This window comes from Macaca mulatta, chromosome 1 (assembly GCF_049350105.2).
Source record: "Macaca mulatta isolate MMU2019108-1 chromosome 1, T2T-MMU8v2.0, whole genome shotgun sequence".
Taxonomy (NCBI): Eukaryota; Metazoa; Chordata; class Mammalia; order Primates; family Cercopithecidae; genus Macaca; species Macaca mulatta.
Window position 1 is genome coordinate 146731291 of NC_133406.1, and position 14276 is coordinate 146745566.

The following is a 14276-nucleotide window of genomic DNA, read 5'->3' on the forward strand; positions in this document are numbered from 1 at the left end:
TATAATTTTCTCTCAAAAGATATTTCAATTGGTATATATGATTTTTAAGGCTTCTGTATATCATACTTAAGGGTGTCACTCAAAGTAGATCCTAAAATAAGCAATAATGATAGAGAAAACTTAAAGGAATAATACTTTTGGTCTGACTCCTTCTGTAGTTCTCTGTTAAGTTCATCAATGCGCTGCTGTAGTTTTTTACGTCTCTGTTCTGGTGGCAGATGACTGAAATCTTCTAGTGCTGGGCCCTGAAAAGAGAATCTAAATCATTATAACGGACATTTTCAGGAAACGTTATTTTTAAAATATACCTGCTATAAAATAAGAATACATACCAATCTGAAGTTTAATTTCAAATTTGCCTCAAGCAACCCCTTAAAAAAAATCTACACAGATGTGTGTGTTTATGCGTATATGTTAATGAAACAATGTACTGAAGAAAGAGCTCAAATTTCATTCATTTTATAAAACCATGTAACAGAATAGGTAAAATCATACCCAGATACAGATAACCAGTAGGTAGTATCACATTACTTTCCAATCTTGGCAGATTATAATGAATACATGTAAACCTTCTTACAGCAACAACAACAAAATGGAAACACATAACATTTCTTGTCTATACAGGGTATTGTTTTATATATAACATATCACAACATTTCCAAATAAAACCCATTGCCATGACATTCAGAATGTTACAAATGTTCAAACTGAAAATATGAATATAATTAAGAAACTTACCTCACAAAGACAATCTAATGAAATATACTTTGATACTACATACAGTCTTTGAACGATTGATTAAACCATTCAAAACATACCTGGTCATTAAAAACCAAAGACAGAACTATCCACTGAGCAGAAACTATATTCCAACAAAGAGTGTATTTTCAATTAACCTTTTGTAAACCAAATAACATACTTCAGTTGTTACTGAAAGAAGGATAAAATCCTTCTTTAGGAAAGATCCTTGATGTCTGAAAAATTTTTTAAATTTTGATATTCAAGAAACTATGCAATTTAAGAAAAAGTACTAGTATCTAAATGTAAACATCTGATCCAACTGACATCTTTTCCCTTAAATGTTATTTTAATCACTGTTACTTATGTTATTACAGATTACAACAGAACCAATATTAGCAACTATTGAATCTATTTAATATAAACCTATATTACTTAAATCTTTATATATACTCCAGAAATTGATGATGCCTATCACTATTCATTTTCTTTTCAAAATGGTTATTTTAAGAATATTAATATGAGGCCAGGCGCAGTGGCTCACGCCTGTAATCCCAACACTTTGGGAGGCTGAGGCGGGTGGATCACCTGAGGTCAGGAGTTTGAGGCCAGCCTGGAGCCTGGCCAACATGATGAAACCCCGTATCTACTAAAAACACAATAAATTAGCCAGGCATGGTGGTGGGCGCCTGTAATCCCAACTACTCGGGAGGCCGAGGCAGGAGAATCACTTGAACCCGGGAGGCAGAGGCTGCAGTGAGCCGAGATCGCGCCACTGCATTCCAGCCTGGGAGACAAGAGCGAGACTCCATCTTTAAAAAGAAAAAAAAAAAGAAAAGAAAAAAGCATATAAATATTCAATTTGTTAAAGTGATGCTAAAAGGAGCTCTCAAAACAAATACATTCTTGCTCTTTGGGCCACTTATGCCTGTAACATATGCTAAATAGCTTTATTTCACCATGTGTAAGAATGAGTCACTTACTTTCAGAAAAGAGAAAACTCACTCCTAGGATGAGCTATAATTAAATGTAAAATTTAATTAATAACAGAATCCCTAGTCTCTTTCCCCAGTGGCCTGTACATTATGGATATTCAACAAGCTTGCTAGAAAAACGCAGGGGATCCTAAGTATTTTTTATTTTTTTTCATTTACCAATCACTAGAAACAAGGATCTCAATCAACCCAATCTGACCTAAATAAATCAATAGTGAAATTTCCTTTGTTGATTTCCTTTAGATTTACTGGTTAATTTGTAACATAAATTTGTCGTATTTTATCTAATTTGGAGTTGAAGGTTTTTTGTAGAGACAGGGTCTCATTCTGCTGCCCACAATGGAATGCAGTTGAGTGATCATAGCTCTCATGGCTCACTATAGCCTCGAACTCCTGGGCTCAATCAATCCGCCCACCTTAGCCTCCCAAATAGCTGGGATTACAGACAAGGAGTACAAGTTTTGAAAACTAGCATATATATGCCAAAAATAAACTTCCTAATTTATATTTTTAAAAATATTTCTTAAAATCTTGAAAAAGTATTGAATAAGATGAAGAAATGCATGTCAACATACTGTGGGTTTTTTGTTGTTAAAATTATGATAAACTCACAATAATCTACAAGTAAATCTGCCAGAATTCCACATATCCCTTATCAAACCCTGTTCTCAAATTTATGAACAGTAAATACTGAGGCACTTACATTTTGAATATCCCATTTGATATTAGAACCCTATTCTTATATAGAATATGAGAATTAAACTTAACTTTATTTCCTATGGATGTTCAGAAGACCTCTGGGACATTTAACAACCTCTCTTACTACAAAGGAATTTATAAAAGGCTGATTCCAACAGTGTAAAAAAAGAGTAATCTATTTTTCAGTAGCTTCCTACACAATAATTTTGGGGTTAGTTCCTAATGTAGATCCATTAATTTGTTTGAAATAAACATACCAAGGAACATCCCAAACCCATACACACCTTCTCTGCCACCGCCCCCGCTGCCTGCCAAACACACACAGGATATTTAGATCATATGTGCTTCTATTCTCCTTCAATAGTACAGAAGAACCAACGACTAACTCCATAATGATACTAGCAGGAAATTTTTCTTTCTTTCTGGAAAAATCTAATGATTCTGGTGATAAAACTACAAATCAAATGTATATGATTTTTTTAAAGGCTGTTAAGAAAAATAATATTTGCTAAATTTTCCTTCTGCATAACAAACTGTGGCTCTACCACGTAATCTTTAAAAAATGTTTAACCACAATTTTACCCTCTTCTGTAACATGACAAGGACTCCATTCAATGACATTTAAGAACTTAATGGGTTGATGACAATTAACCACATTATTTTCTAATCTTATGACATCAAGAGTACTGGCATATGCTGGACTATGAAACTATAAAAAGAAAAAACACACAAGGTGAAAACGTGGGATGTAATTTACCACTTGCTTTGAATTAAACAAAACAATGTTCTGAGATTACTTAATGTTGGCACAGTATATAGATCAGCACATAAGGCTTACCATCTTCACCGACCACTGAATAGTTCAATGGAAAACAGAAAGAAATGGTAAATTATTCACAGGAAACCATAATACAGAAGATGCAATAGCCTATTCTTTTTTACAATACTAAAATAAATCACATACATTTCACAATTCAAACAATTATGCCAGAAAAACCATTTTAAGCACATTTTGGAAAAGTAAATTACTTGCAAAAAAAGAAAAAAAAAAGCATACACTGATAATGGGCAGATATTTTCTATGTTTAACTAAAACTTAAAAATAAACATTCTATCTGTAATCATGCATTTTATTTTAAAGTGAATTTTATGTAAGTGGATTTCACTTCTATAGCAGTTTATTCTCAAATTACTAACATTTGAAAAGGTGAATATGAGCTCTAAGATTAGACATTTAAAAAGAAATCTTACGTGAAATATTAAAAAAATAGAATGTTCTTTCCAGTGCATTAAAGAAAACACTATTATCTACATTTTTATAGTTCCAAGTACTGTTTGAATTTAAATATACCATGGTTAGGTGAGGGAACATTTTTACTTTCATTTTAAGATCTTTTTAAATGTAGAGATACATTAAAAACACATTATTTTCAAAATAGTGAGTTATCCAGATTCAAGTTTCCCATACACATTTCCTAATACATACAAATATATAGGTTGAATTTTGCTTTAAAAATATAGCTTCTATTTTTCAGGTTTTATTTTAAAATCCATATGCTTGAATAACACTAAAAACATAACTTCAATTTATAGAAAACTGATTAAAATGTATTCTTTCTGAAAATATGAAATGACACAGATTCTGAAGAGACCAACCATAGTGCTCTTATACAATAACAATACTTTATATATGTATATATATGTGTGTGTATATAGATATAGATATGAATATGAATATGGATATATCTCCCACATTTTGTGGGTCAGTAGGATTCTCCAACTGGCACAGCATCTATCTAGCATCCCAACTACACACACACACACACATACACACACACGGTGACCCAGAATATGCAACAGAGTTTTATAAAGTTAATCTTCACATTCATCTCAATTGGTGAGCAGCCTCTAAAATTTTTACTTTTCCCTGTTTTCTAAATCATGATGTTTTAAGAGAAGGTGTTGGGGAGATGTCAGGTAAAAAATTCACATTAAAAATATGAATGAATTTTAATAAATAATCTGACAAAAATATCTACCCCTTATCTCTGATGAGTTGGTCACTGCTATGCATTATCTTTCCAAATTAAGTTTAACATTCTTTAGACTGTCAGTATTTTTGAGAAACAAAAACCACAATTTACTTTGCTATGAAAAAACTCCTGGTAAGGAAATAAAAAGGTTTAAAGAAAGATATTCATGGTCTTTCAAAAATGTTATTAAACGAAATTATATACAGGACAAGCAACAAAACATTTAAAGTATTTGAATTTGACTTATCTGTTGATAATTTTCACCAGCGAAATTTCTAAGTGATTCAAATTATCTTTCCAATTTCTATATTAATCTTTTAGAGAAAGCATTAAGATAATTATAGCTGAAATATCAAAATTTTTAGCTGTTTGTTAATCTAGTCTTACTATCAATTGGAAATCTGATAATTAGATTTGGGGATATACAAAACTCAAGTTCTTTGTAAAAATAGTAGACATATATTCTGTGTAAGGTTTTAAACTAATACAGGTTCCACACAAAAATATCTTAGTCTCATATACAATTATATACTCATAAACTAGAAAATTTCATATACTCAACTACATTTAATAAACACAAGAGAGCTAAAAAGGAAATCATTTAGGCAATTACAATTATTAGGTGTATTTCATTTTACATAGGACAAAATTTCATGAGAACTACTCTGGAGAGAGAAAAGCTTAGAAAAAAGTCTCGGAAAGTCTATAAAGTCATAAATAATTCAGAGAGAAAACCTGGACTCATTGCTAATAACTTAAAAAATAGTATCCAATAAAACTCAAATAAAGTAGCAATAGAGTAAAATTTATTAGTTTGTTTTTAAGTAGTTAAGTTCAAGTATATCCTCAAATATCCATTAACAGAACTTAATGTCACAGAATGAAATTATAGACCTTCCTCCCTCAGAAAAGATCTGCTGATACCACTGTCAAACTCAAAAACACTGGTGTAAGATAACATTTTTCATATCCTTAATTTATATTGGGTTCTGTACACACCAGTTTTTCTTTAAAAAAGGAAAAGGAAAAGAAAGAAAAAAAATCATAATTTTTTAAAGAAGTTATTTAGGAAAAGCAATGTGCAGCAAATATTGCACAAAACAAGAGTTTCTGAACTGAACGGTACAACTCATCGGTTTTAAGAAACCTCTAGACTTGTTCTGTAATCTTTAATAGACTGAAAACTCCATGTAAAAACATATAAATAGGCTTACTTAAAGCTTACCTCCTTTTTTTTAAATTTTTCTATATTGAGAAAATTCTTAAGTGGGAAAAAAAATCTCTATAGGTTAATTTTTGAGATACATATCTAGTAAATACCAAACAGTAATCAAAAGAAAAAAATTTCTCAACCTCAAAGTTGTAATCCACTTTCCTCCCTGCTCTGTCCTCTAAACCCCCAGTTGGTTTGTCATATTTTCTATCTTGCATGCTGCTTTCTTCTTCAGAATGGTAGCTAATAATAAATCTGGGAGAGGATTTCAGCCTTCTAAAACTAGGCCCCTACAAAAATAACTTATGAATATCTATAATTTGTGAGAAACAAATAATAAGCAAACGCTTTTAAGTTTTACAGTTGTAAAATTCTACCTACAAACTTATTAAAAATAATAATAATAAGATGACATATTTAAGCTTCTCTGTCCAGGGCTCATAGCTCTAATTGCCTGAGGTTTTTTTTTCTTTTTTTCTTAGAATTACACTTATGTTGCATCTCTATGACTATATGTGAAAAATATGACTATGACTATATAGTGTAAAATATGACTATTTTAACTGGGCCTGGTAGACTCATTATGTAGGATATACAAATGATTACAAAAACGTGACTACTACATGGTAATTTCTCATGATTTACGTAACAACATAATATTTAGTGTAGTCTAAATTGCCAGAAGAGTGGTGGTTCATGCCTGCAATCCCACAACTTTGGGAGGCTGTAGTGGGAAGATTGCTTGAGCCCAGGAGTTTGAGATCAGCCTGGGCAACAACACATTTCTATAAAAAAAAATTAAAATTAAAAATAAGTAGTAAATAAACTGCCATAGGGAAGCAACATAGAAATGAGTTCTAGCCTCATAACTGAGGCAATAGAAATTCCAAATATGATTTCTCAAAGTCTTTCAAACAAGTCTTCAGAGCTTTTGGAAGTGATTATAGGCATGCCTGTAGTTATAATACAGACTCATCCACGGGGACTTTTCAAAATGTCATCAATTACCTACCATCCACACATAGAATCAGGTAAAATAGATGCAAAGAAGTTCATGTCATTGGAGGAAAAAAGAATCCCAAAAAAAGACATAACACACTTGGACATTTCTGCTGCATTAGTTACATTAGTTAAGTTTGTCATAATGTTTTAAGGCAACATAGATATAATCTTGTCCCTAAACTAATATGTCTTGTTCTACAGGAGGCCAAAATGCAATCTGAAGACAGAAAGAAAGAAAAATAGAAGGGAAGGAGGAGAAAGGAGAGAGAAGAGAGGAGAAAAGAAGGGAGGGAAGGGTCTAAGAAGGAAGAATGAAACAACCTAACTTTAGATTATTGTTGTTAGGCTTCTTATGGCACTGACAGACTGATTTCTCATCTATGGGTTAACAAACCTATGTTTTTCAAATCTTCCAACAAATGCTCAAACAAATCTTATAAATGAGTCTAAATTACAGGCTATTAATATTAAAAGCACACCTTAAAATCAAACATAAACAAGAAAAATTACCTCACTAACACAGTAAAGTAACACTAATGTATTTATTAGTAGTATAACAGTTGTTGCTAAACAACAGTTTAGTAAACATTACTCAGTGATATCTAGTATTTTTGTAGGCTTTACAATTTACAATCTACCTTCTAATATATTATCTCAATTTGATCTACAACAATCTTGATATTTAAAATGCCTATCTTTAATTTTTTTAACTATTGGAAACTGTGTTTTATACATCTGAAAATAAGCAGGGCAATTAAAATTGAGTTTGACATTTTATCGTCGACAAAATAATACTTTATAAAATTGGCAGGTGAAGTCAGCATTGGTGACAAATTATTACAAGAGTAACTCCAGTGACAAATTACTGAAAGTCTTAAAAATGTAAATACATTACAAGACAATGGTGAACATATGATTTCACATAAACAAAAAAATAGCTAAAATATGATTGTACCCAGCACCCTCTTTATAATACCATTCTTTTATGGTTGAGCATTTCAAATGTTATAAAGAGGAGTTGTTTTTAACTTGAGGGCAGCTATTCTTAATTCTGTGGTGTTTTTAAACTGTGTATTTATAGGAGAGAGCCTTATAATGAGGGTGGAGAGTATTAAAAGCCACACTACACACACAATAGGCCATCATGCATTTTAACCCATTATTAAACTTACCCCTCTTTTGAGGCTTCTGAAAGAAGGAATTCTGGGCTTCCCTGTTTTTATTTCATTCATACAATAATGCACGGGCTCAATGGAGAATGTGAGAAACTGGGACCCATTAGGAGTACTGGATGTGAATAAACTAGTAGGGGTTAAGGGTGGGGACTGTGGCTAATATGGAAATAAAGAAAGGAATCAATAAGCCAAATGTGCATAGTTTTTTCCTAAATGAAAATTCTATTTTTGGCAACATACTTTTCACAAAATAAATCTCAAATAAAGTTTTCTGTAAAAATATTATGAGAAAGTAAACATAGTTTTGCCCAAAACTATCATTTAAAAAAATCAAATTACTTTTTAAAATGTACCATTTCACTTGATTACTTTTTACATCGGACAAATTAAAAATACAGAGTACACACATTATATTGTCAAAGAAAGCAATATGGACTAGATTTTAAAATTCTCTTCTAATTTCTAGAATATTAGCACTACCATGGTACTTGTCAAGAAATAAAGCTGGCAGCTACACCTAAAGTTATCTAAACAGGTAATGTCACACATAAAATATTAAAACTATAACTGATTATTATCAAAAATAGGCAAACAACTTTTCATTACATTAATGGCTTTCCTCTCAGGCTGTTTCTATTTCATCCTTATTTCACCTTTTTAATTCCAGTATTCCTTCTATATCTAAGCTCTTCTAGCTACCTTGATCTGACTAAAACAGGTTTTACCTCTCAACTTCTTGACTGGACAATATTATTAAAAGCATAAATAAAGCATGAGTTAATTATAATTGTGCTTTTAAAGATATAGATATATTATAATGAGTTAAATTTTAATTTTATCTACACTCATATGCCATGATCAAAAAATGAATTAAAATAATCAAGTAGACTTTAATAAATATAGTGCATCAGATTAAAAGTATTTCTCTATTCTCCTCACTAATAAGACACTAGTACAACCATTTAATTGATAAGAAAGACAAAGCACCCATCTATTTCATTTGCTCACATGCTGACCTAGATCTATCTAAAATAAAGAGCACATCAGAAGGCGGGTTCTAACAAGAAGTCAAGAGTGAGATTCTCTTACCAAACTAGAAATTGTTTTAAACTTCAATTAACCAAGAAGACTGAACTCTTCCCATTAAAAACTCATATGGATGATAAAAATTTTAGTAGTATGATCTGTCAAACCTAATTTGACATGTGTTATGGCTGTGGTCAATCATTCATTCCATTTGAGAATTGCAATTTTAGTGGTATTTTAGTTAGATCATGTTTCCTTAAAAATTCGGATGGAAACTACATACAAATGAAACTTCAAAAGCATGTAATTTAACTAGATATTAACAACTTTGTTAATACTCTTACCCATTATTAAGTGGTAATCAAATGTTAAATCCATAAATAACTGTTACTATTAAGGTATTTCTAATATAAGTGAAAGGTTAACTGAATCATTCAAATTGAAAATATTTATTCTCCATTAATGGTAAATCATTTTCCATTCAATACCCACACTGTTTTAGTTGGTACACTTAAACTGATTAGCATATAAGAATTTTATGACTTTTACCTTTGGTTTCTTTCCAAAGAGCCACAATTTGCCCTTGGCCTTTCCTACTGTGGTTTTGGCATCCATCTTCCCACTCTCCTGTTTGGATGCACTGATAGTCCCATCAGAAATGGTTCTATATATATGTTGACTGTAATCTTCAAATGGAAAGTCTCCTGGAGGTTCAAAACCAGATTTGAAGGAGTCTACCACCATTTGAGAGTCCTATACAAAAGAAACTAAGTTTTAAAACTGTTTCACTTGCTCATAATTCCACGTTAGCTTTCATACCTTTATTCAGTAGAAGAAAACAACAAATATAAGTTTAAATAAATAATTCCACAGTAATCATTAAAGTAAATAATTTATTCCCATGAATGTGTAACAAACCCAAAATATTTTAATCCCAATATACTTGCAAATTACCACTTAATTAATTTATAATATTCATAAAATGTTTTTACTTGGTAGCTTTAATGACCTGAAATTCATCTGAAGACTACTTAGCTGAAAAAGACCTAACTGACAAAAAGAATACAGAAAGAGGTTATTATCAAGTAGAAATGTTGAGAAGTTTCAAAGCAAAAAGGCTTTTTGCTTTAAAAGACAGATGCCAACAAAGAAGCTAATCTTTGAAGTGAGGAAAGAACATCTAACTGTAAAAGAGAGTAAAAGATGAGTGGGAAAAGCTTTCTAACTAATTCAACATGGGAAAAGACAAATACATTAAATACATACTGTGGAATGTTAACAGAGCAACACGGGAAAGATCTCATAAACACTACTGAGTACAAAAAACGCTTGAAAGTAAAGTCTAATACCATGTACTTAAAATTTTTAAACTCACATAAGTATTGTTTTTAGATATACATACCTCTACCTGAATGCTTTACTGACATCTTAAACTCATTATTTTCAGAGTATCTCTACAAACTCCTTCCCATCCCTAACAACAACCTCTCCTCTTCTGTTGCCTATTTCTGTTAACTGTACATTTTGCCCTTTAGTCAAAAGTCATCCTTAAAAGTCATAGCTTACTTTTGTCAGTAATGCTACCCTCAGCAATCATTTGCTTAGGGTAATTAGAGAGAAAAGGGCTCTAATGATATTGTATAAACCTGTATCCAGCCATGCTCAAATAATATATGCACTTTGGAATTTCCAGTTAAAGAAGCCAAAAACCCTCTTTTCTAAATTTAAGAATTCTATTAGCTGTTACAGAAAGGATCCTCACTAATATAATATCTACTTCATAGGTTCATTAAGACTAAAATATGTGGCACATATCTGATACCCTCCAAACACCAGTTCTCTTCTCTTGTCACTGCTTTTCCTCAGTTTCTGCCAACCATGCTTTTTGATCACTCAATCAACATTTACTGAGATAAAAGATCACTAGTCCTTAATCAAGATACAATGTGATTACCTATATTTCCCCAAGGGGAGGCGGCCTATGCTGTTTCATCTGCACATAATGCCTCCTTCCTCCTCCTCATGGGTCATCACTCCATATGCTACCCACGTTTCTTGATCCAGCTCAAGTGCTAAAGGCAACTCTGACCACATCCTTCTCTAAATTTTCACTAAACAAATAGTATAACACAATTTGTAACACACAGTTCCTAGGTTAGACTCTTTGATAAGAACTGAAAACTTAGTGGGAGAAGCGAGTTAGAAATCTTTTTTTTTTAAAAGAAAGAATTAGAACTTTTGCATTTAGAATGAACTTAGAACTCAAAGGAATCTATTGCAAGACATTATGCTACAGAATATAATTTAGAATCACACATCAGATTACTTTATCCCTTTCTCAACTCATTTCACTAACTTAAACTGCACACCTAAACCAAACAGATGCATTCAAAGATAATTATGTAGCACTTACTCTTCTTTCATCAACAGATTTTGCTGCAAGAATCATTCCTTCCAAACATTTTGAAATGATAGGAATAACTTTGCGTTCTGAGTCAGCAAATCCTCTGTAACACTCACTGAGTTTAATAGTCCTTCGTTCATCCATTTCTTGTAGTTGCTAATAATCAAGAATTTTTTAAAAAAGAGAAAACTGAATTTTTCAATCATTCTAAAGGAGATCAATTAGTGATCCCCCACCAAAAAATAAAGATTTCTACCCTCATAGTTACGCTGTTGTTGTTAATACCTTTCAACAAGTGTTACTGACTCATAATACTTAAAACCTGAGGTGTGCTAAACAGCAAAATAAATTAAAAAAAAAAAAAAGTAAGGCTCTTAATATTGTTTTCCTAGAACCAGATGACACTGGGATTCCAGCCTTCTAAAAGGATCCCTTACTGGCTATCAGCTCCCTGCCCCATACTACTGCCACCTTTTACTCTTCAATTAGAGTATTCTTGTTTATGCTTCCAGGAAACATTTCATTTGATGACAAAATTCTGGTGCTTTTTAAAAAAACTTTTTTATTTTTTAATTTTTTTTTTGGCAATTGGCCCATAACATATACAAGTCTGAGACTTTTTTTTTTTTTTTTTTTTTTTTTTTGAGGCAGAGTCTTGCTCTGTCACCAGACTGGATGGAGTGCGGTGGCGTGATCTTGGCTCACTGCAACCTCCACCTCCTGGGTTCAAGCAATTCTCCTGCCTCAGCCTCTCGAGTAGCTGGGACTATAGGCATGTGCCACCATGCCCAGCTAATTTTTGTATTTTTTAGTAGAGACGGGGTTTCACCATGTTGGCCAGGATGGTCTCCATCTCTTGACCTCGTGATCCGCCTGCTGGGATTATAGGCGTGAGCCACTGCCCCCGGCCAAGTCTGAGACTTCTAACCTCAAGTTTATTCAGGATACTTCGGTAAGACCTGGCTGGACCAACAGTCCATACTCATTGTTTATCAACAGGTACCCAGACCTACCGCAGTGTACGGCTCAGAGCTGGGAATACATGAGGAAAAACAGGAAGTCACAAGCTCAAAGTGGCACATAAAGAATCCTCACAACTGAAAATTCACTGGCACATGCCACTAGGAAATATGTTGGAACACATGAAGTCCAACAACTTAAAGACTTTTTTTTTTTTTACATATCCTATTTGCCAGCACTGACCTTTCTGTTCGTTGAAAGCAGTTACACTGCTTGTGTCCCCAAACTCCCACAGCCTAGGACTTTGAGACCTGTATTTTCACAGAAGAATTGCTCCATAGAAAGGTCCAAATGTAAGTATCAGGCCCAAAACACAAAAGGTAGTTTATCTCCGAGTTATAGTTTCCCCAGAATATGGAGACTTAACTATTAAGCCTAGAAAAGCACCACAGTGAAGACTGGCAGGCTTGGTCCTCTGGATTCAGTGACCAGAATTCTGGTTCCCACTCCAGTTCACCAACTCTCACTGTGCTTCCTTTGTATTTCCAACTCACCTTATAAAGAGGAAAAAGTATACCTGGGCTGACATTCTTCCCATGTAAGCTCTGCTCTTTGAGATACTACCTCATCAACACTGTTTTACTAAATCCCTTTTCTGTAATTTCTCTTCTTTCTAGAAAAGGCAATTAAATAATTTAATCCTCATGAAAATTCTGAGGTCTTTTTTACCTGAGGCTGTTTTGCAACTGTTATCATCAAGTGATGACAGACAGGATTTATAAGCAAGCTCAAAGTCTGAATTACATTTATCATCTAACAGAGTCAGCATGACAAGCAGGCAAAATCCACGCTAGCAAATACATTTTGTAAGATTTATTTCTGCCATCTGGACTGATGCCAATGACTCTGGTTTGGTATAAAAAAGCTACATCTCAATTCTAGGTGAACAGATTACAATACACAAATGCAATTAATTCTTCTTTGTCATGTCAAAACACTTAATGATACAGTATTTAAATGTTTCTTACAAATGTCATTGTTTAAGTAAACTGTTTATAACACTAATAGTAGATATGTAGGAAAATGTGTGACTTAAAAGTTAGAAAAAACTTGTTTTCAAATCTATAATCATAAAGGAATCTCTCACCCCTAACCTTGATGACTAGTGAATCCAGAAAGATTCTGATGTCTAAGATTTACAAGTTTTATATTTAAACACCAGCTCTTCCAACTCTAAAACTAGATCAACTTCATATCTAAGATTTACCTTGTAAATCTGAGGAATCACTACATAAAAATGTTTGTGTTGTTCTCCATTAAAGTTTTGTAATTGTGCAGCATATTCATTTTTATTTTCATCAGCCATATGTGTGCGCAGATTCAACTGCTGTTTGGCCTAAGGGCAAATTGGTCGAAATTATTACCAAGAACAACAACAAAATCACAACAATTCACTTTTCTGAAAATTATACTAAAACTAGATTTTATCAATGGAGAAGCCAACACCTGACATCAAAAGAATAATGAAGTGGCATGACTCTTTTGAACTATTAATACCATTTAAAATATAAGGAGACACTTGCAGATCTTATTGTCAGAGAGGTCTCCTTATTACAATATTCTTCCCTCCCTCATTACAATAGTATTCTTTGATAGCAATAAGCCACTCTAATATAGACTCTCCTTACCAAATCCAGATAAAAAAATAAACAGATGAAAATCTCATAGTTTGAAACAGTGTGCTTTTAATCAGAAGAGAAAAACAGGTAGCTTTAGGAATATTTTCATATTGTTAAAAAAGTTAACAGTAAAACATTTCTTTATGATCCACCTATATCCAACTAAAATATGGAACTTAAATCACAGTGAAACTAAATAATATGATTTTTGAATAATGCAACATTCAACAGTGTTTCCACCTATGTGTAGAACCACAGATACTTTAAGGAATGCTTATTTAAGGAATATAGTTCTGTTCCTCTTGATCTCTTGCACAAAGTCAAATTACAACAGTTATTCTCTAACTAATTA

The 14276-nt window shown here is 32.4% G+C and overlaps 1 protein-coding gene across 5 annotated transcripts in view; it reads right to left on the bottom strand.

Annotated features, from left to right (window-relative positions):
* The window catches only part of FNBP1L (formin binding protein 1 like), a 106486-nt gene that overhangs the window by 10654 nt on the left and 81556 nt on the right, over window positions 1-14276 (bottom strand). For 2 of the 5 annotated variants that reach the window (XM_002801657.4, XM_015145229.3), the window contains exons 7-10: window positions 13513-13641; window positions 11295-11441; window positions 9431-9634; window positions 136-245 (exon numbers count right to left, since the gene is read on the bottom strand). In XM_002801657.4, coding sequence (XP_002801703.2) covers window positions 136-245; window positions 9431-9634; window positions 11295-11441; window positions 13513-13641 — 590 coding nt within the window. Of the gene's footprint in view, window positions 1-135; window positions 246-3270; window positions 3286-7852; window positions 8012-9430; window positions 9635-11294; window positions 11442-13512; window positions 13642-14276 lie in introns of all 5 variants that reach the window. The other 3 variants (XM_077952925.1, XM_077952915.1, XM_015145217.3) reach the window with 2 other exon arrangements.